General features: G+C 28.4%; 1 protein-coding gene across 1 annotated transcript in view; it reads right to left on the minus strand.

The window, feature by feature from the left end:
• Nucleotides 1-444: 444 nt before the first annotated feature.
• The window catches only part of LOC135931621 (small ribosomal subunit protein uS9m-like), a 48324-nt gene continuing 24315 nt past the window's right edge, over nt 445-24453 (minus strand). Inside the window, exons 10-13 of the mRNA XM_065468858.1 lie at nt 9420-9601; nt 1560-1753; nt 723-801; nt 445-643 (exon numbers count right to left, since the gene is read on the minus strand). Coding sequence (XP_065324930.1) covers nt 631-643; nt 723-801; nt 1560-1753; nt 9420-9601 — 468 coding nt within the window. The 3' untranslated portion in view covers nt 445-630. The remainder of the gene's footprint in view (nt 644-722; nt 802-1559; nt 1754-9419; nt 9602-24453) is intronic.

The following is a 24453-nucleotide window of genomic DNA, read 5'->3' on the forward strand; positions in this document are numbered from 1 at the left end:
TTACTAATTTTAGCAAGGTATCTTGGACATTTTTAATAACATTTATTAACAAATACGGCGAGAAAATTCTTAGCTAATTTCGTTAAGCGAAGATGGAGTATAATAAAAACACTTTTTTGGAGAGATTTAAAAAGTAAGCCATATTGTTAAATTTTAAATAATCTAAAACACTCTGGCGGAGAAAGTTTAATTAAAGAAAAATATCAAAATATATTCTATTTTATTTTTTTTCATATAATTTCTAATAATTTGATTTAAAAATGAAGCTCTCAAAATTAATTTTTTCTTATTTTAAAAAAAATTATAGTCCCAATTTATTTATATAAAAAATCATATCATGGTTGCAACTCCTTCAAGTGCCAAATTATGAAATTATTAACAGTAAGATATGATTAATTGAAATAAGAATAAAAATAAGGTAAATAATGATTGACACAAATTTTGATGAATAAAACCACAATTTAAAATTTATTGACAAATATAATCATTATTTAATTAATATACAAGTATATAAATGGAATTTGAAAGACGTATTGAAAGAAAAGAGACAAAAATATCATATATGTTTTAGCCATAAAAAGAAATCTTTTAAATGTTTTGGAAAAAATATAAAATATTTCGTTTTTATTTCTATCGCTTCCGCCTAAAAAAAGAACAACGTGAATATAAATAAAAGTTATTGATAATTGAGTTCAAATAAATTAGATAAAATTAATTTATACCATGTAAATTTGGCTCTGGCACCTTTTTGACCAGGTTTCTTTCTCTCTTTTGTCCTCGGATCGTAGGAGAGCAAACCAGCTTTTATATAATTTTAACAAAAAAATTAATCAAAATATTGATTCCTAAATGCACCCGCTCTAGATGAACCAAAAAAAATTTTTCTCGATATACTAATAGTGAGTAACGAAAGTGAGCCTAATATCAGTGCATCTATGATTATTTTAACATTATTTACGTTTAGATAAATTATTACATTTAGATTGTACTTTGAATGAATTTTTAAGATACTTTAAAAAAATAAAACAAAGAATATAAATTCGTTCATATTCAGACCTAGACCTATCAAAAACGAGTACGAATCGACTGGAGAAAATGTTGAAAAATGTTATAATGAAGCGTTTAACATTCATTCAATGTACATTTTCCAATTATCCTTCCTGAAACAATTTGAAGAAAAAAAACATATCTTATAACAAAATTTTTAAATATCCGGGTAGAGTTAGAAAAAGAAGAATCTAATACCGGCTAGGTTTAGGATTGAAAGATTTTATTTTATATCCGGGCCGAAGATTATTGGAGTGCTTATTAAACTTTTTTTTAAAATGAGATAGCTTATGATCGAAAATATTAAGTAGTGATATATTTTATTGCTTAAATCTATATATAATAAATATATATTATTATTAATAAATAACAAATTTAAACCAAAAAATATTTTGTTGGAAAAAATCGATAACAATGATCCATCAGGATCTCACATCAGGTCTTTTAAATAAAAAGCATAACCCGGCCGCGGGATATTATATATAGAGTATTTAAACTTTCATTTGTTTTACCTAATCTCATTTTTTCTATCTGATTAGGATTGAGAAAGGAAGTGATGGCTCGTGCTATGGCAAGTCGGCATGCCCCGGCTTTGCAAGACCAATCTTTAACTTTTTTAGCATCTTCTTGGATTCTGAGATCTATCTTAAAAGTGTCAAGGTAAGAAGAATGTCCCCAAAATGTGAGCGGTAAAAGTAAATGTCCCCTAATAAATAGACAGTAATGTATGTTATAGCAAAGTAATGCCTGATAATATTTCAGAAAATTACGTTTTAACATCAACACAAATATATAGGCTTTCAAAAAGAAATCTTAAAAATTGTTTAATCATCTTTTTAAATGAATGTATAATAAAATGATTTAATTAAGGCATGGAAGTGATTATTTATTTTAAAAAATATATGTCTTTTTTAAAGGGATCAGTCAGGATCATCACGGGATTTAAAGGGACTTCTTTAAGAATTCAATTTTATAAAGGATGAAGAACTTTTAAGAGGAAATTTATTTTAAAACGCGTTTTACGCTAGTTTCGTTTCGTTTTATTTATTTCTAATTTTAATTGTTATTTATTTATAAGTTTTTTTACATTAGGAAATTATTCCCAGATTAGTTTTAACCCATAGTTTCTTATCCCACTTGTTCAAAAATTCCATATCTACTATTTAACCAAGATAAAATTAATGAACCTGAAGTAATAGTGATCGCTCACAAAATAAAAAGTGGGAATTCCTATGAATCATTTTACAATATTAAATATATTTTTTCTGAGAATGGTATATAAAATAGGCAGGATAAAAATACCATAAACGTAATAGGCAATAGCATAGAAAATTTTCATCTTCGCCTTCGTTTATTGCCTAAATGAAAAGATGATGAGTCATGAGAAAATCTGGGGTGGAAGAATGATTTGTTATGGCAATGTATGTGGGAGCACAAACTGAGCGTAAGCGGATGATGGAGATATTGAAAGCCTTAAAGTAAAGGTAGGACTTCATCAGGGATATTATTATTTATCTTAGTAATGGATGCGGTGGCTAGAGAGATAGTGAATGAATTTCATGGGAGCGATTAGATGCGGATGATTTTGTATTAATGGCAAACAGCTAAGAAGAATAAAATTACTAGATGTAAGATAACTATGGAAGCAAGGGGTTTAAAATTGGGGTAATCTGAAGATGTAGATATCCGGCAACTGCTCTTGTGGTGTATGTGGGAAAAGAGTTACTGAAAATTCAATAGGGGAGACCAGGGCTAGTCGGCGCAAGGGGCTTGTCGGTTTAAAGGATTTTATTTTAAAACCAGTAAAGATTAAAAATTGAAATTTAGTTTTAATATAGATTTCTATAATATCCATATTTGGGGATGAAAATAATTTTTAATATAAAGCTATTTAAATTTTTATCTGTTATATGTTTTTGACGTAAAAATTACAATATTTTCACTTAATATTATTAGATGTATTAAAAAATTAAAAGTTTAAACATGACAAAATGGACATTATATGAAAGTTAAATATCTATTTTAATATTTGGAAAGGTTTCAGATTGATATATAATGCATAAATATATGTTAAGATCAAATATTACCACCATTGAGGTTAGTCGAATCGTGGCTAGTCGGCGCAATCAGTCAATTTTATTATATTAAGGTACCCAAATATATATGCAAAATTCAAAATAAAATAGGAAAATTTTTACTAAAAAGGATTATGAAGAAGCTATAAAACTGTATGAAAATGATATCTCATTAAGAAAAATACCATTTATTACAGGTTAAAATATAATATTTTATAAATGTAATATATAAAATAATAATTATTATATAAATTTATTAATGTGATTTTTCATAATACATTTCAATTTTAATATAATATCAGACCTAAATAAATATCTTGCAAACTAAAATCTTCATATATATATTGTGAAAATATAATATATTTGTCACAGTTATATATTGCATATATAAATTTTAGCCTGATAAAAAGATCAATTAAAATGAATTATATCTAGCAAACAAATATATATTATATATCTATTTTAATTGACAATATAATATGATTCAAATTAATACATTTTATTAGATATGAACATTTTTAGCATATAAATTTTAGCCTGATAATAATATCAATTTATTTAAAATGAATTATATCTAGCAAACAAATATTTTTATATATATCTATATTAATTGACAATATTATATGATTCAAATTAATTCATTTTATTGGACATAAACATTTTAGTTATCATATTATATTTTAGCCTGATAATAAAATCAAATGATGTTATATATTTATATAGAATTAGATAAATTTTGAGTAAAATATTATTAATAAAAAATAAACATTAATAAAATATTAATAAAAGATGTGTGTATTATATGTAAACAGGATTATAAAAGTTTTTATAATTTTGAAGATTGGTTTCAATGTAGAGTGGTTCTCTGCTAAAAAAAAGATCGTTATTTTATTTGTTATAATTGTAAATAGAATATTATATGAAGTATCATAGTTATATATTAAAATTTGAAAAAATTTTTTTTGTCCCATCTAATAAACCACTTGATTCGACTAGCCCCATTGATGATCCGACTAACCATGGGTTCGGGGCTACTAAGTTCAAAAAATGACTTACTAAAACCTTTTTAGAGAAATAATTATTAAATATTTAAAAAATATAACAGTATATATTTATAGGTAGATGTTTAAGGTATCTATTGGTAATTTGTAAGATCTTAAATGATCATTATTTTCGAAGCTATGATGATTTTGACGAAAATTGCGCCGACTAGCCCTGGTCTCCCCTACAATGTACCAGATGCCAGGGCATAAGACGTAGTGGGAAAAAAGAGAAGTCTATGTTAGCAAGGAAAATACATAAAAGGGGTACATAATAATGATAATGTAGCAATGGGTTAACCCTGGGAAAATTGGAAAAGTTTTGCTGTTTGGGTAATATGCTAAACGCAGATGGTAGTGTATATTCTACTGCTGTTGCAAAGGTAAGACAAGCATGGAAGAAGTTCAGAGAGATGTCACCTATTCTAACAAATAAAAACGTCTCACTGAAATTCAAGGGGAAGGTTTACGTAAGCTGTGTGAAGAGTTGTTTAGTCTATAGAGGTGAAACATGGGCAATGAAAGTGGCTCACGAAGCCAATTGGAAAAAAAGGATATGAGAATAAGACTGGCAAGGAATTGCGAGCAAGGATAAGAATAGAAGTGATTGGGTTATTAAAGAAACTAGACTAAGATGGTTTGGGCATGTGGAACGTAAGATAAAAGATGCTTAAATAAAGAGGCACCTTGATGGAAGTAGGAGGATAAAGTACTTAAGGAAGATCTAAGATAACGTAGATAATGATGATATCGGCGGATATAAGGAAAATGAATCTTCGAAATATTGATGCCCAGGATCGTCAAAAATGGAGAAGAAAAATCGGGGGGGGGGGCTGAAATCAATAAAATTTATTTAACCATTCCTGATAAAACCATAAAAACATCTCTATAATAACGGCACAAGAAGTGCTCCTTCCCATAGTAATGGTCAATCAATTTGCAATTGCCAAAAAAGTTGAAACGATGCCAATGTTAAAAATAGTAATAAATGTTCGACTAAATGCAATTTAAATATCATTTGTGTAAATATTAAATAATTTTTCAAAATTATATTTTAAATTACATCAAATATCAAAATAAAATATATGTATCGAATAGTGTTATTAAAAAGCCCGATTTGAGTCGATTTTAAAAAAGGTCCGATCAAGATTTTAGCCAAAATAATATTATGGCAGCCTGAATATTTTGTTCATATGTGGCAGAAAGGTTTGGACTTCTATTTGTCAAATCATGTGGCATATAATATCATTTTGGCTAAAATCTTAATCGGGTCGTTTTTAAAAATCAAACCTAATGTCGACTATGTAATCAAATTGAAAATAATGAAACAGAGATGATTTTCTAGAAAAGAAGTGTAATAACTTATAACAATAAGAAAAATTTATAATGTCATTTTAAAATTTATGAATCGATAGTTTTAAATAGCCTACAGAAATTTTGAAACTTGAAATATTATATATTTGTTAATAATTTTATCATTAGGTTATAATAAATTAAAGCATTGACCTATTATAACCTTTACTTAAAATTTTCTTTAATATTGAAATCCAAATATATTTTATTTAGCTTTTATTTAATATTCATTTTGATATTTAGCTTTAACACTAATATTTCCAACATCTTGACAAGCCCATTACCTTTTATTTATACTCATAACATAATTTATTTTTATCCCCCCCTGCAACCAAGTCCAGTCTATTAAGACCAGAGTAAAGATTTTTAAATTATTATTTGATACCTATAACAATATTTTGTGTTGATAAAAATATTCCTTACCCCCTAATACCTAGACCCTCCCACTTAGCGTGATATTTATCATTAGACTCAAAAGATATTTTAATTATCTTTTATTTGGTACCCATATTAAATTTTTATTTTTTACACCCTCCCTCCACCAACCCACCAGACCAAATCCAAACTATTAAGACTAAAAGTGAATTCTTCCAGTCAAAAGATATTTAAATTAGCTTTTATTTAATATCTATACTAATATTTTGTGTTTATAAAAATATTCCTGACCCCCAAGATCTAGATCCGTTCACTTAGAACGATAATTATCATTATAATCAATAGATATTTTAATTATAATTTGATACACATATCAAATCTTTGATTTTTTATGCCCTCTCTTTCCCCAACACCCAGACCAAATCCAAATTATTAAGAGCAAGAGTAAATTCTTTGAGTCAAAAGATATTTATATTACGTTTTATTTGATAACCCAAATTTTTATTTTTTACTCCCAAGTCCAGCTCATCAAAACCAAAAGTGAATACTTCAGTCAAAAGATATTTAAATATGCTTTTATTGGATATCTATATCAATATTTTGTGTTGATAAAAATATTCCTGACCTCCCCCCCCCCTCCCAGCCCTAGCCATCGATGGATACTCTATAATGGACATATCTACTTTCATATGGCCAAAAAAACAACTTTGAAAACAAATAATAAATTTTAAGCGAAACGTGTGTAAAACGCGTTTTAAAATAAAATCTCTCTTTAACACTGTTAAAACGTGATAATATAGTATTATCATTCCAAACCCCTAATTTTTTTTATTATCCCTTTAAAATATGTTTTGATACTGGATAGTTCGGACCATCAAAAATTATAACATATATATCACATTTTACCTCGTTGTCTAAAGCAAGGTTGGGCAAAAAATACTCAAATATTCGAATAAAGACACAGATACTTTTCATTTTTTATTTCAGATAGTTGGAAATTTTTTTAAAAAGATAGATGATACTATATCTTTTAAAGAAAAAAAAGTATATAAAGGATACAAATACTCTAAAATATTATTTCAAACAAAATGTAAAAAATAAATTATAATACAAATATTTAAGTATAAAGTAAAAACCAGGGCTGTGAACCCTCCTTCTAAAAAAGGGTTTGAGTTCTGATTCATTAAATATCTCCAAACCAGGTTTAGGTGTTTTTAGGGTTCGTGATCCAGAAAAATAAAGACCTATAATAAAAATAACAGAAGCATCAGTTTCTTAAAAAATTCATTTTACTATATTTAGCATTCACCATAAAAATTATTTATCATTATAAAATCCTATATAATTTTTAAAATATATTAATTTTTTTATTATAATAGTTTTAATATATATTTTTTAAACGTTTTGAATATTTGAAATTGAAATATAATAAATAATAATTTAGCAAAAAAAACTAAAACAATATAATTTTAAAAAATACTATTCTATTTGGGTAACAGATTAAATCATGAGGAAATTTTCATATATTATTTTTTTTTAATATATTTTTTTATTTATTATTATTTTAAATTTTAAAAAAATCTTAAGTATATTTAAGAATTTAGAAAAAAAGAGTATATTTAGGAATTTAGAAAAAAAGAGTATATTTAAGAATTTAGAAAAAAAAGATTATATTTAAGAATTTAGAAAAAAAGAGTATATTTAAGAATTTGAAAAAAAGAGTATATTTATTTGAGTATATTTAAGAATTTAGAAAAAAAGAGTATATTTAAGAATTTAGAAAAAAAGAGTATATTTATTTAAGAATTTAGAAAAAAAGAGTATATTTAAGAATTTAGAAAAAAAGAGTATATTTAAGAATTTAGAAAAACAGAGTATATTTAAGAATTTAATAAAAATAGGTATATTAAATAATTAATCAATTTATTTGAATAAACATAACATATATACAATGTTAAATTTAAAAAACTTTGATATTGTATCAAAAAATTTCCTTCAAAATCCACACGATATTTATTTATCAAAAAAAAAATCTAAAAATACGCCAATTGAAAGAAAAAGGTAACATTCAAAAATTTCTACCAAAATCCAGACAATCTAAAAAAAATAAATAAAAAATTTTAAAAAAAATAAATAAAAAAAAATAATATATGAAAATTTCCCCATGATTTAATCTGTAACCTCTATTTGTGTTTTAAAATTTTATAAGCGAATTATCAGGATATCTTCCATGAGATGTTAAAATTAAAATATCGATAGCCTAACTTTGACAGTGCATTGCAACTTGCATTAAACAAAGCTACCTTATTTTCTTCTTTTCTTTGGTCTTAATTTTAATTTAGTAATTCAACAAACAACAATAAATATTCCTAAAATATTTTTTATTATAATAGAATATACGTTATCTATTATAAAAAAACTTACAAAATATACTAGTAAAATTTAAAAATTTATATAAAATGGAATGCTCTAAAATAAAGGATTCCACGAAAAACAATTTTCCCAAAAAATGTTTTTATATTGAACATAAAATAAAAATTATGTTAAATAATTTACATGTTTTTTTATTATATTTTAATATAGTTCTATAATATCGTCACCTGAAAATTATATTATTCCATATCCATCTAATTTTTGTCAAAAATGACTTTTATAAATCAATTTTTAATACAAAAAAATCGAAGTATATAAGGTTAAATATCCTATTGAAAACAATAGAAACGAAGCTTAATTTTTAAAATTGGTCTCCTATAAAATTACCAAAGTGAAGATAGAATAATCAAATTCTCAGGCGACAGACGATGTGTTATTTTTAATATATTTTTTAAAATAAAGTTTAATATTTTTAAAAAGTTATTGAATCCTAAGCCCAAAATTTTAAAAAGGGGTTTGGATTCAGTAAATATCGAGGATTCGAAGGGTTCTAATTCAGGGTTCTGGATCACAACCCTGGTAAAAAGTATCTTATATGTAAGACACATCCGCAATACTGCCCAACTCTCTCCTTCTTTAAAGGTTTGAAATGATAATTCACGAATGCTATAAAACTAACCCTACCAATATAATAAGTTACCCCTGGTTTAATTTCGTAGAAAGGGAATTCTAGCAGAAAAAAAATAAAAGGGATTCGAATTTGGTTTATAGAAAATGTTCCTTACCTCAAATTTTAAAATATTCTATTTTAATTTTCCAGCAAAAAAATATAATGCCTAACCCTAATAAAAATTTTCTTTGTATCCTTTAATATTGGGTTTAAAAAAATTAAACTCTCTAATCCAGATACCCGAGTAAATAAAATTAGAATTTCGTCATAACTAGATTTGACAGCTGATACCTAATGCATAAACGTTTGGAATGATAGTACAAATTAAAAATAAAAAAAAGTGTTATCAAAAGGATTATTAAACCAATATGAAATGGAGGAATAGGCAAAAAACCATTACTAATTTTTCTACCTTAATATCGGTTTATCAATTGCTCTTCTTTTTTTTTAATCCTATAACTCATTTTAAACTTAATTTACCATTACCTATGAATCAAATCAGGAAAGTAAGTTATATCTTTGTCCTTGTTTATGCTGATTAAGGGTAATTGTAAATTAATCAATTCATCTTCAAGTTTATCGATTTGAGTTAATTTAGCGTGAGCCCATGTAGTTTTTCTTTTGCCATAAGCTTGACTATATAAATTTCCGTGTTCATCTTTAAGAATCTTTTATTTATAATTAAAGAAAATATATTGCAACCAATTTTGAAGATGCAGGTGTTGAGAATAAAAATCAATTCCATCTATTTCAGTTGGACATAATAATTATCCAAATTTATGACCTTACAAATAAATTACTTGGCATTTTTTACTATAAATACCTTTTGAATATTATTCAAACTTATCTTAGCAGTCTAATAAATGAATATTATTTATGTCCTTTTACTTTAAAATTAAATTATTTCATTTTATTTGATATTATATTAGTAAACTAAAAAAAATACTCAAATAATAACTAGTTTTCTTTTTAAATGCAAATTTCAAAATAACAAATTAAATATATAATTTTTATATAAAATGACAAACTGTTTTTTTCCAGATTTTTCTAGAGCCTGTTTCTAATATTTGATGGGGTTAGGCCAAAAGAAGAAAACATTATTTCTACAGAAGCTGCTATTCCAAAGATTTGATTGATGATTAGGATGATGTATTGTCACCAGTGTTGTTAAACGGCTAGATTTAAACAATTTTAAATTAAAATTTTAGCCAGAATAATATTTCGTTAAATGTCTAGAATCTTTCAATCATCTATGAGTAAAACTCCATGTTTATAATTTTTGGCTATGACTTACCATTTTTAAAAATCAAGCCGTTTTACAACACTATTAATCATCGACAAAAATTTTATTTTTTTACATTAAAATTTACAAATATTAGGATCACATAAACGACGTTACTTTTTTTGAAGAAAAGGAACGCCATTCGTTACCTTCTTTTAGAGGTAACGAGTAACGGTAACGCGTTTTTTTTGAGTAACGGTAACGCAAAACGTTACTCGTTACTTTATATTTTTTCTTAAAAAATATCAACAAAAAGAAAAACATATTTTATTGTATTATAAAATTACTTTTATTTATTTTTTAATAATTAATATAAATAATTTAATCCGAGTTTTAATTCATATCAACCACTGCCTTCATTTTTATTTTAAATTCTCGTTGTTAAATTTTCTGTCAAAATTAATATTCAATCAAAATTCAACGTAAATGTTAATAATGATATTATTATTCTTATAATTTATTTTAAGAATATTATGTCCATTACTTACTTCTTCAGATGAATTAACCCTTCCCTGGCCTCAATTTGAAAACCAATAAAGAAAATTAATGGTACTAAGTCTACACTTTGGAAATGTAAATTATATCCCAACACAAATATTTCAACCTCAATGTCCAGCAGTTCAAACTTAAAAAAGCATTTGAAGGTAAAAAGATAAATTATTATATCATTATTTTAAAATTACTTTAATAATCTATATACATAATCCTCAAAAAATGTCAATCAAATTTAGCCAATAGTTTTCTTTTAAATATTATTTGTCCAATCAAAATGATTATAGATAATTTGATCACAATGGTAATCAACGTGAAAACTAAATCATTCATTCACAAATCACTTCCAATCACTCTATTACCATATCATTACAAAAAAAATCATCCCAGGTTTTATAATTTTTAAATATGATTCTTTTATAAATCAAGATCATTTTCTATATTTATTAATAGCAATCTCATTTAGATGCCCCCTATCCAGAAATTATACAATTGTTAGATGATGAAGCTTAGGTTTTATAATTTTTAAATATGATTCTTTTATAAATCTAGATCATTTTCTATATTTATAATTAATAGCAATCTCATTTAGATGCCCCCTATCCAGAAATTATACCATTGTTAGATGATGAAGCACAGGTTTTATAATTTTTAAATATGATTCTTTTATTAATCAAGATCATTTTCTATATTTATAATTAATAGCAATCTTATTTAGATGCCCCCTATCCAGAAATTGTACCATTGTTAGATGATGAAGCCCAGGTTTTATAATTTTTAAATATGATTCATTTATAAATCAAGATCATTTTCTATATTTATAATTTATAGCAATCTCATTTAGATGCCCCCTATCCAGAAATTATACTATTGTAGATGATAAAGCCCAGGTTATATATATATTAAATATGATTATTTTAATAAATCATGATCATTTTCTATATTTATAATTAATAGCAATCCCATTTAGATGCCCCCTATCCAGAAATTATACCATTGTTAGATGATAAAGCCCAGGTTATATATATTTTAAATATGATTATTTTAATAAATCAAGATCATTTTCTATATTTATAATTAATAGCAATCTCATTTAGATGCCTCCTATCCAGAAATTATACCACTGTTAGATGATGAAGCACAGGTTTTATAATTTTTAAATATGATTCTTTTATAAATCAAAATCATTTTCTATATTTATAATTAATAACAATCTCATTTAGATGCCCCCTATCCAGAAATTATATCATTGTTAGATAATAAAGCCCAGGTTTTATAATTTTTAACTATAATTTTTTTTTAAATGTGAATGAAACGTAATATTTTAAAATTTATAAGTTTTAATAGTTTGTCTGTAGAATGTTAATTAAATTTCTCTTCAAAATATAGCAAATGGAAAATATACCCAATAGTTTTATTTTTGATAACCCAGAAGAAATATCTAGAGATTTATCAACAAATAAAGAGGTTTATAATTTAAATAATATTTAATAATGTCTTTAAAGGGTAAAGATAATCATATTGTTATCCAATTAGAGTCAATTTATACAGATGAAGTAATCAGTTTAAATTATCTATACATTTTAAATTATACAGTTGCCAAACAAAGCTAAATTAACTCCTTTATCTCAATATAAAAATGAAGATATTATTTCATTATATAAGGAAAAGAATCCTAATGATCCCTTTCATTTTTTTAAATGTAGAATGACTAAAAATATGATTGATTTTATAATTCAATTTGGCCCAGTACAACCAAGCAAGGAATTTACAACATCATCTTCAAAAACGAAACCACATTGAGCTAAGAAAAGAGAACTTCTTCACTATCGCTAAACCATCTTCCTCACCAACAAAAGTAAATTCTATTTTATAATTTCAATTTACACGTTTTATTTCAGGTTATTTACGGCAAACTACGAGCAAGGAAATTACAACATCATCTTCAAAAACGAAACCACATTGAGCAAAGAAAAGAGAACTTCTTCACCATTGCTAAACCATCTTCCTCACCAACAACAGTAAATTCTATTTTATAATTTCAATTTACACGTTTTATTTCAGGTTATTTACGGTAAATTACGAGCAAGGAAATTACAACATCATCTTCAAAAACGAAACCACATTGAGCAAAGAAAAGAGAACTTCTTCACCATCGCTAAACCATCTTCCTCACCAACTACAGTAAATTCTATTTATAATTTCAATTTACACGTTTTATTTCAGGTTATTTACGGCAAACTACGAGCAAGGAAATTACAACATCATCTTCAAAAACGAAACCACATTGAGCAAAGAAAAGAGAACTTCTTCACCATCGCTAAACCATCTTCCTCACCAACAACAGTAAATTCTATTTTATAATTTCAATTTACACGTTTTATTTCAGGTTATTTACGGTAAATTACGAGCAAGGAAATTACAACATCATCTTCAAAAACGAAACCACATTGAGCTAAGAAAAGAGAACTTCTTCACTATCGCTAAACCATCTTCCTCACCAACAACAGTAAATTCTATTTTATAATTTCAATTTACACGTTTTATTTCAGGTTATTTACGGCAAACTAAGAGCAAGGAAATTACAACATCATCTTCAAAAACGAAACCACATTGAGCAAAGAAAAGAGAACTTCTTCACCATTGCTAAACCATCTTCCTCACCAACAACAGTAAATTCTATTTTATAATTTCAATTTACACGTTTTATTTCAGGTTATTTACGGTAAATTACGAGCAAGGAAATTACAACATCATCTTCAAAAACGAAACCACATTGAGCAAAGAAAAGAGAACTTCTTCACCATCGCTAAACCATCTTCCTCACCAACTACAGTAAATTCTATTTATAATTTCAATTTACACGTTTTATTTCAGGTTATTTACGGCAAACTACGAGCAAGGAAATTACAACATCATCTTCAAAAACGAAACCACATTGAGCAAAGAAAAGAGAACTTCTTCACCATTGCTAAACCATCTTCCTCACCAACAACAGTAAATTCTATTTTATAATTTCAATTTACACGTTTTATTTCAGGTTATTTACGGTAAATTACGAGCAAGGAAATTACAACATCATCTTCAAAAACGAAACCACATTGAGCAAAGAAAAGAGAACTTCTTCACCATCGCTAAACCATCTTCCTCACCAACTACAGTAAATTCTATTTATAATTTCAATTTACACGTTTTATTTCAGGTTATTTACGGCAAACTACGAGCAAGGAAATTACAACATCATCTTCAAAAACGAAACCACATTGAGCAAAGAAAAGAGAACTTCTTCACCATCGCTAAACCATCTTCCTCACCAACAACAGTAAATTCTATTTTATAATTTCAATTTACACGTTTTATTTCAGGTTATTTACGGTAAATTACGAGCAAGGAAATTACAACATCATCTTCAAAAACGAAACCACATTGAGCTAAGAAAAGAGAACTTCTTCACTATCGCTAAACCATCTTCCTCACCAACAACAGTAAATTCTATTTTATAATTTCAATTTACACGTTTTATTTCAGGTTATTTACGGCAAACTAAGAGCAAGGAAATTACAACATCATCTTCAAAAACGAAACCACATTGAGCAAAGAAAAGAGAACTTCTTCACCATTGCTAAACCATCTTCCTCACCAACAACAGTAAATTCTATTTTATAATTTCAATTTACACGTTTTATTTCAGGTTATTTACGGTAAATTACGAGCAAGGAAATTACAACATCATCTTCAAAAACGAAACCACATTGAGCAAAGAAAAGAGAACTTCTTCACCATCGCTAAACCATCTTCCTCACCAACTACAGTAAATTCTATTTATAATTTCAATTTACACGTTTTATTTCAGGTTATTTACGGCAAACTACGAGCAAGGAAATTACAACATCATCTTCAAAAACGAAACCACATTGAGCAAAGAAAAGAGAACTTCTTCACCATCGCTAAACCATCTTCCTCACCAACAACAGTAAATTCTATTTTATAATTTCAATTTACACGTTTTATTTCAGGTTATTTACGGTAAATTACGAGCAAGGAAATTACAACATCATCTTCAAAAACGAAACCACATTGAGCTAAGAAAAGAGAACTTCTTCACTATCGCTAAACCATCTTTCTCACCAACAACAGTAAATTCTATTTTATAATTTCAATTTACACGTTTTATTTCAGGTTATTTACGGCAAACTAAGAGCAAGGAAATTACAACATCATCTTCAAAAACGAAACCACATTGAGCAAAGAAAAGAGAACTTCTTCACCATTGCTAAACCATCTTCCTCACCAACTACAGTAAATTCTATTTTATAATTTCAATTTACACGTTTTATTTCAGGTTATTTACGGCAAACTACGAGCAAGGAAATTACAACATCATCTTCAAAAACGAAACCACATTGAGCAAAGAAAAGAGAACTTCTTCACTATCGCTAAACCATCTTCCTCACCAACAACAGTAAATTCTATTTTATAATTTCAATTTACACGTTTTATTTCAGGTTATTTACGGCAAACTACGAGCAAGGAAATTACAACATCTTCAAAAACGAAACCACATTGAGCAAAGAAAAGAGAACTTCTTCACCATTGCTAAACCATCTTCCTCACCAACAACAGTAAATTCTATTTTATAATTTCAATTTACACGTTTTATTTCAGGTTATTTACGGTAAATTACGAGCAAGGAAATTACAACATCATCTTCAATAACGAAGCCACATTGAGCAAAGGAAAGAGAACTTCTTCACCATTGCTAAACCATCTTCCTCACCAACTACAGTAAATTCTATTTTATAATTTCAAACGTTTTATTTCAGGTTATTTACGGTAAATTACGAGCAAGGAAATTACAACATCATCTTCAAAAACGAAACCACATTGAGCAAAGAAAAGAGAACTTCTTCACCATCGCTAAACCATCTTCCTCACCACAACAGTAAATTCTATTTTATAATTTCAATTTACACGTTTTATTTCAGGTTATTTACGGTAAATTACGAGCAAGAAAATTACAACATCATCTTCAAAAACGAAACCACATTGAGCTAAGAAAAGAGAACTTCTTCACTATCGCTTAACCATCTTCCTCACCAACAACAGTAAATTCTATTTTATAATTTCAATTTACACGTTTTATTTCAGGTTATTTACGGCAAACTACGAGCAAGGAAATTACAACATCATCTTCAAAAACGAAACCACATTGAGCAAAGAAAAGAGAACTTCTTCACCATTGCTAAACCATCTTCCTCACCAACTACAGTAAATTCTATTTTATAATTTCAATTTACACGTTTTATTTCAGGTTATTTACGGCAAACTACGAGCAAGGAAATTACAACATCATCTTCAAAAACGAAACCACATTGAGCAAAGAAAAGAGAACTTCTTCACCATCGCTAAACCATCTTCCTCACCACAACGTAAATTCTATTTTATAATTTCAATTTACACGTTTTATTTCAGGTTATTTACGGTAAATTACGAGCAAGGAAATTACAACATCATCTTCAAAAACGAAACCACATTGAGCTAAGAAAAGAGAACTTCTTCACTATCGCTAAACCATCTTCCTCACCAACAACAGTAAATTCTATTTTATAATTTCAATTTACACGTTTTATTTCAGGTTATTTACGGCAAACTAAGAGCAAGGAAATTACAACATCATCTTCAAAAACGAAACCACATTGAGCAAAGAAAAGAGAACTTCTTCTCGCTAAACCATCTTCCTCATAAACAACAGTAAATTCTATTTTATAATTTCAATTTACACGTTTTATTTCAGGTTATTTACGGTAAATTACGAGCAAGGAAATTACAACATCATCTTCAAAAACGAAACCACATTGAGCTAAGAAAAGAGAACTTCTTCACCATTGCTAAACCATCTTCCTCACCAACTACAGTAAATTCTATTTTATAATTTCAATTTACACGTTTTATTTCAGGTTATTTACGGCAAACTACGAGCAAGGAAATTACAACATCATCTTCAAAAACGAAACCACATTGAGCAAAGAAAAGAGAACTTCTTCACTATCGCTAAACCATCTTCCTCACCAACAACAGTAAATTCTATTTTATAATTTCAATTTACACGTTTTATTTCAGGTTATTTACGGCAAACTACGAGCAAGGAAATTACAACATCTTCAAAAACGAAACCACATTGAGCAAAGAAAAGAGAACTTCTTCACCATTGCTAAACCATCTTCCTCACCAACAACAGTAAATTCTATTTTATAATTTCAATTTACACGTTTTATTTCAGGTTATTTACGGCAAACTAAGAGCAAGGAAATTACAACATCATCTTCAAAAACGAAACCACATTGAGCAAAGAAAAGAGAACTTCTTCATCATTGCTAAACCATCTTCCTCAGCAACAACAGTAAATTCTATTTTATAATTTCAATTTACACGTTTTATTTCAGGTTATTTACGGCAAACTACGAGCAAGGAAATTACAACATCTTCAAAAACGAAACCACATTGAGCAAAGAAAAGAGAAGTTCTTCACCATTGCTAAACCATCTTCCTCACCAACAACAGTAAATTCTATTTTATAATTTCAATTTACACGTTTTATTTCAGGTTATTTACGGTAAATTACGAGCAAGGAAATTACAACATCATCTTCAATAACGAAGCCACATTGAGCAAAGGAAAGAGAACTTCTTCACCATTGCTAAACCATCTTCCTCACCAACTACAGTAAATTCTATTTTATAATTTCAAACGTTTTATTTCAGGTTATTTACGGTAAATTACGAGCAAGGAAATTACAACATCATCTTCAAAAACGAAACCACATTGAGCAAAGAAAAGAGAACTTCTTCACCATCGCTAAACCATCTTCCTCACCACAACAGTAAATTCTATTTTATAATTTCAATTTACACGTTTTATTTCAGGTTATTTACGGCAAACTAAGAGCAAGGAAATTACAACATCATCTTCAAAAACGAAACCACATTGAGCAAAGAAAAGAGAACTTCTTCACTATCGCTAAACCATCTTCCTCACCAACAAAAGTAAATTCTATTTTATAATTTCAATTTACACGTTTTATTTCAGGTTATTTACGGCAAACTATGAGCAAGGTAATTACAACATCTTCTTCAAAAACGAAACCACATTGAGCAAAGAAAAGAGAACTTCTTCACCATTGCTAAACCATCTTCCTCACCAACAACAGTAAATTCTATTTTATAATTTCAATTTACACGTTTTATTTCAGGTTATTTACGGTAAATTACGAGCAAGGAAATTACAACATCATCTTCAAAAACGAAACCACATTGAGCAAAGAAAAGAGAACTTCTTCACCATCGCTAAACCATCTTCCTCACCAACAACAGTAAATTCTATTTTATAATTTCAATTTACACGTTTTATTTCAGGTTATTTACGGTAAATTACGAGCAAGGAAATTACAACATCATCTTCAAAAACGAAACCACATTGAGCAAAGAAAAGAGAACTTCTTCACCATTGCTAAACCATCTTCCTCACCAACTACAGTAAATTCTATTTTATAATTTCAATTTACACGTTTTATTTCAGGTTATTTACGGCAAACTACGAGCAAGGAAATTACAACATCATCTTCAAAAACGAAACCACATTGAGCAAAGAAAAGAGAACTTCTTCACCATCGCTAAACCATCTTCCTCACCACAACGTAAATTCTATTTTATAATTTCAATTTACACGTTTTATTTCAGGTTATTTACGGTAAATTACGAGCAAGGAAATTACAACATCATCTTCAAAAACGAAACCACATTGAGCTAAGAAAAGAGAACTTCTTCACTATCGCTAAACCATCTTCCTCACCAACAACAGTAAATTCTATTTTATAATTTCAATTTACACGTTTTATTTCAGGTTATTTACGGCAAACTAAGAGCAAGGAAATTACAACATCATCTTCAAAAACGAAACCACATTGAGCAAAGAAAAGAGAACTTCTTCTCGCTAAACCATCTTCCTCACCAACAACAGTAAATTCTATTTTATAATTTCAATTTACACGTTTTATTTCAGGTTATTTACGGTAAATTACGAGCAAGGAAATTACAACATCATCTTCAAAAACGAAACCACATTGAGCTAAGAAAAGAGAACTTCTTCACTATCGCTAAACCATCTTCCTCACCAACAACAGTAAATTCTATTTTATAATTTCAATTTACACGTTTTATTTCAGGTTATTTACGGCAAACTAAGAGCAAGGAAATTACAACATCATATTCAAAAACGAAACCACATTGAGCAAAGAAAAGAGAACTTCTTCACCATTGCTAAACCATATTCCTCACCAACTACAGTAAATTCTATTTTATAATTTCAATTTACACGTTTTATTTCAGGTTATTTACGGCAAACTACGAGCAAGGAAATTACAACATCATCTTCAAAAACGAAACCACATTGAGCAAAGAAAAGAGAACTTCTTCACTATCGCTAAACCATCTTCCTCACCAACAACAGTAAATTCTATTTTATAATTTCAATTTACACGTTTTATTTCAGGTTATTTACGGCAAACTACGAGCAAGGAAATTACAACATCTTCAAAAACGAAACCACATTGAGCAAAGAAAAGAGAACTTCTTCACCATTGCTAAACCATCTTCCTCACCAACAACAGTAAATTCTATTTTATAATTTCAATTTACACGTTTTATTTCAGGTTATTTACGGCAAACTAAGAGCAAGGAAATTACAACATCATCTTCAAAAACGAAACCACATTGAGCAAAGAAAAGAGAACTTCTTCATCATTGCTAAACCATCTTCCTCACCAACAACAGTAAATTCTATTTTATAATTTCAATTTACACGTTTTATTTCAGGTTATTTACGGCAAACTACGAGCAAGGAAATTACAACATCTTCAAAAACGAAACCACATTGAGCAAAGAAAAGAGAACTTCTTCACCATTGCTAAACCATCTTCCTCACCAACAACAGTAAATTCTATTTTATAATTTCAATTTACACGTTTTATTTCAGGTTATTTACGGTAAATTACGAGCAAGGAAATTACAACATCATCTTCAATAACGAAGCCACATTGAGCAAAGGAAAGAGAACTTCTTCACCATTGCTAAACCATCTTCCTCACCAACTACAGTAAATTCTATTTTATAATTTCAAACGTTTTATTTCAGGTTATTTACGGTAAATTACGAGCAAGGAAATTACAACATCATCATCAAAAACGAAACCACATTGAGCAAAGAAAAGAGAACTTCTTCACCATCGCTAAACCATCTTCCTCACCACAACAGTAAATTCTATTTTATAATTTCAATTTACACGTTTTATTTCAGGTTATTTACGGCAAACTAAGAGCAAGGAAATTACAACATCATCTTCAAAAACGAAACCACATTGAGCTAAGAAAAGAGAACTTCTTCACCATTGCTAAACCATCTTCCTCACCAACTACAGTAAATTCTATTTTATAATTTCAATTTACACGTTTTATTTCAGATTATTTACGGCAAACTACGAGCAAGGAAATTACAACATCATCTTCAAAAACGAAACCACATTGAGCAAAGAAAAGAGAACTTCTTCACTATCGCTAAACCATCTTCCTCACCAACAACAGTAAATTCTATTTTATAATTTCAATTTACACGTTTTATTTCAGGTTATTTACGGCAAACTATGAGCAAGGAAATTACAACATCTTCTTCAAAAACGAAACCACATTGAGCAAAGAAAAGAGAACTTCTTCACCATTGCTAAACCATCTTCCTCACCAACAACAGTAAATTCTATTTTATAATTTCAATTTACACGTTTTATTTCAGGTTATTTACGGTAAATTACGAGCAAGGAAATTACAACATCATCTTCAAAAACGAAACCACATTGAGCAAAGAAAAGAGAACTTCTTCACCATCGCTAAACCATCTTCCTCACCAACTACAGTAAATTCTATTTTATAATTTCAATTTACACGTTTTATTTCAGGTTATTTACGGCAAACTACGAGCAAGGAAATTACAACATCATCTTCAAAAACGAAACCACATTGAGCAAAGAAAAGAGAACTTCTTCACCATCGCTAAACCATCTTCCTCACCAACAACAGTAAATTCTATTTTATAATTTCAATTTACACGTTTTATTTCAGGTTATTTACGGTAAATTACGAGCAAGGAAATTACAACATCATCTTCAAAAACGAAACCACATTGAGCTAAGAAAAGAGAACTTCTTCACTATCGCTAAACCATCTTCCTCACCAACAACAGTAAATTCTATTTTATAATTTCAATTTACACGTTTTATTTCAGGTTATTTACGGCAAACTAAGAGCAAGGAAATTACAACAACATCTTCAAAAACGAAACCATATTGAGCAAAGAAAAGAGAACTTCTTCACCATTGCTAAACCATCTTCCTCACCAACTACAGTAAATTCTATTTTATAATTTCAATTTACACGTTTTATTTCAGGTTATTTACGGCAAACTACGAGCAAGGAAATTACAACATCATCTTCAAAAACGAAACCACATTGAGCAAAGAAAAGAGAACTTCTTCACTATCGCTAAACCATCTTCCTCACCAACAACAGTAAATTCTATTTTATAATTTCAATTTACACGTTTTATTTCAGGTTATTTACGGCAAACTACGAGCAAGGAAATTACAACATCTTCTTCAAAAACGAAACCACATTGAGCAAAGAAAAGAGAACTTCTTCACCATTGCTAAACCAACTTCCTCACCAACAACAGTAAATTCTATTTTATAATTTCAATTTACACGTTTTATTTCAGGTTATTTACGGTAAATTACGAGCAAGGAAATTACAACATCATCTTCAATAATGAAGCCACATTGAGCAAAGGAAAGAGAACTTCTTCACCATTGCTAAACCATCTTCCTCACCAACTACAGTAAATTCTATTTTATAATTTCAATTTACACGTTTTATTTCAGGTTATTTACGGCAAACTACGAGCAAGGAAATTACAACATCATCTTCAAAAACGAAACCACATTGAGCAAAGAAAAGAGAACTTCTTCACCATCGCTAAACCATCTTCCTCACCACAACAGTAAATTCTATTTTATAATTTCAATTTACACGTTTTATTTCAGGTTATTTACGGTAAATTACGAGCAAGGAAATTACAACATCATCTTCAAAAACGAAACCACATTGAGCTAAGAAAAGAGAACTTCTTCACTATCGCTAAACCATCTTCCTCACCAACAACAGTAAATTCTATTTTATAATTTCAATTTACACGTTTTATTTCAGGTTATTTACGGCAAACTACGAGCAAGGAAATTACAACATCATCTTCAAAAACGAAACCACATTGAGCAAAGAAAAGAGAACTTCTTCATCATTGCTAAACCATCTTCCTCAGCAACAACAGTAAATTCTATTTTATAATTTCAATTTACACGTTTTATTTCAGGTTATTTACGGTAAATTACGAGCAAGGAAATTACAACATCTTCAAAAACGAAACCACATTGAGCAAAGAAAAGAGAACTTCTTCACCATTGCTAAACCATCTTCCTCACCAACAACAGTAAATTCTATTTTATAATTTCAATTTACACGTTTTATTTCAGGTTATTTACGGTAAATTACGAGCAAGGAAATTACAACATCATCTTCAATAACGAAGCCACATTGAGCAAAGGAAAGAGAACTTCTTCACCATTGCTAAACCATCTTCCTCACCAACTACAGTAAATTCTATTTTATAATTTCAATTTACACGTTTTATTTCAGGTTATTTACGGCAAACTACGAGCAAGGAAATTACAACATCATCTTCAAAAACGAAACCACATTGAGCAAAGAAAAGAGAACTTCTTCACTATCGCTAAACCATCTTCCTCACCAACAACAGTAAATTCTATTTTATAATTTCAATTTACACGTTTTATTTCAGGTTATTTACGGCAAACTACGAGCAAGGAAATTACAACATCTTCAAAAACGAAACCACATTGAGCAAAGAAAAGAGAACTTCTTCACCATTGCTAAACCATCTTCCTCACCAACAACAGTAAATTCTATTTTATAATTTCAATTTACACGTTTTATTTCAGGTTATTTACGGTAAATTACGAGCAAGGAAATTACAACATCATCTTCAATAACGAAGCCACATTGAGCAAAGGAAAGAGAACTTCTTCACCATTGCTAAACCATCTTCCTCACCAACTACAGTAAATTCTATTTTATAATTTCAAACGTTTTATTTCAGGTTATTTACGGTAAATTACGAGCAAGGAAATTACAACATCATCTTCAAAAACGAAACCACATTGAGCAAAGAAAAGAGAACTTCTTCACCATCGCTAAACCATCTTCCTCACCACAACAGTAAATTCTATTTTATAATTTCAATTTACACGTTTTATTTCAGGTTATTTACGGTAAATTACGAGCAAGAAAATTACAACATCATCTTCAAAAACGAAACCACATTGAGCTAAGAAAAGAGAACTTCTTCACTATCGCTTAACCATCTTCCTCACCAACAACAGTAAATTCTATTTTATAATTTCAATTTACACGTTTTATTTCAGGTTATTTACGGCAAACTACGAGCAAGGAAATTACAACATCATCTTCAAAAACGAAACCACATTGAGCAAAGAAAAGAGAACTTCTTCACCATTGCTAAACCATCTTCCTCACCAACTACAGTAAATTCTATTTTATAATTTCAATTTACACGTTTTATTTCAGGTTATTTACGGCAAACTACGAGCAAGGAAATTACAACATCATCTTCAAAAACGAAACCACATTGAGCAAAGAAAAGAGAACTTCTTCACCATCGCTAAACCATCTTCCTCACCACAACGTAAATTCTATTTTATAATTTCAATTTACACGTTTTATTTCAGGTTATTTACGGTAAATTACGAGCAAGGAAATTACAACATCATCTTCAAAAACGAAACCACATTGAGCTAAGAAAAGAGAACTTCTTCACTATCGCTAAACCATCTTCCTCACCAACAACAGTAAATTCTATTTTATAATTTCAATTTACACGTTTTATTTCAGGTTATTTACGGCAAACTAAGAGCAAGGAAATTACAACATCATCTTCAAAAACGAAACCACATTGAGCTAAGAAAAGAGAACTTCTTCACTATCGCTAAACCATCTTCCTCACCAACAACAGTAAATTCTATTTTATAATTTCAATTTACACGTTTTATTTCAGGTTATTTACGGTAAATTACGAGCAAGGAAATTACAACATCATCTTCAATAACGAAGCCACATTGAGCAAAGGAAAGAGAACTTCTTCACCATTGCTAAACCATCTTCCTCACCAACTACAGTAAATTCTATTTTATAATTTCAAACGTTTTATTTCAGGTTATTTACGGTAAATTACGAGCAAGGAAATTACAACATCATCTTCAAAAACGAAACCACATTGAGCAAAGAAAAGAGAACTTCTTCACTATCGCTAAACCATCTTCCTCACCAACAACAGTAAATTCTATTTTATAATTTCAATTTACACGTTTTATTTCAGGTTATTTACGGCAAACTACGAGCAAGGAAATTACAACATCTTCTTCAAAAACGAAACCACATTGAGCAAAGAAAAGAGAACTTCTTCACCATTGCTAAACCATCTTCCTCACCAACTACAGTAAATTCTATTTTATAATTTCAATTTACACGTTTTATTTCAGGTTATTTACGGTAAA

Source organism: Gordionus sp. m RMFG-2023, chromosome 1 (genome assembly GCF_954871325.1).
Source record: "Gordionus sp. m RMFG-2023 chromosome 1, tfGorSpeb1-WG-v2, whole genome shotgun sequence".
Taxonomy (NCBI): Eukaryota; Metazoa; Nematomorpha; class Gordioida; order Chordodea; family Parachordodidae; genus Gordionus; species Gordionus sp. m RMFG-2023.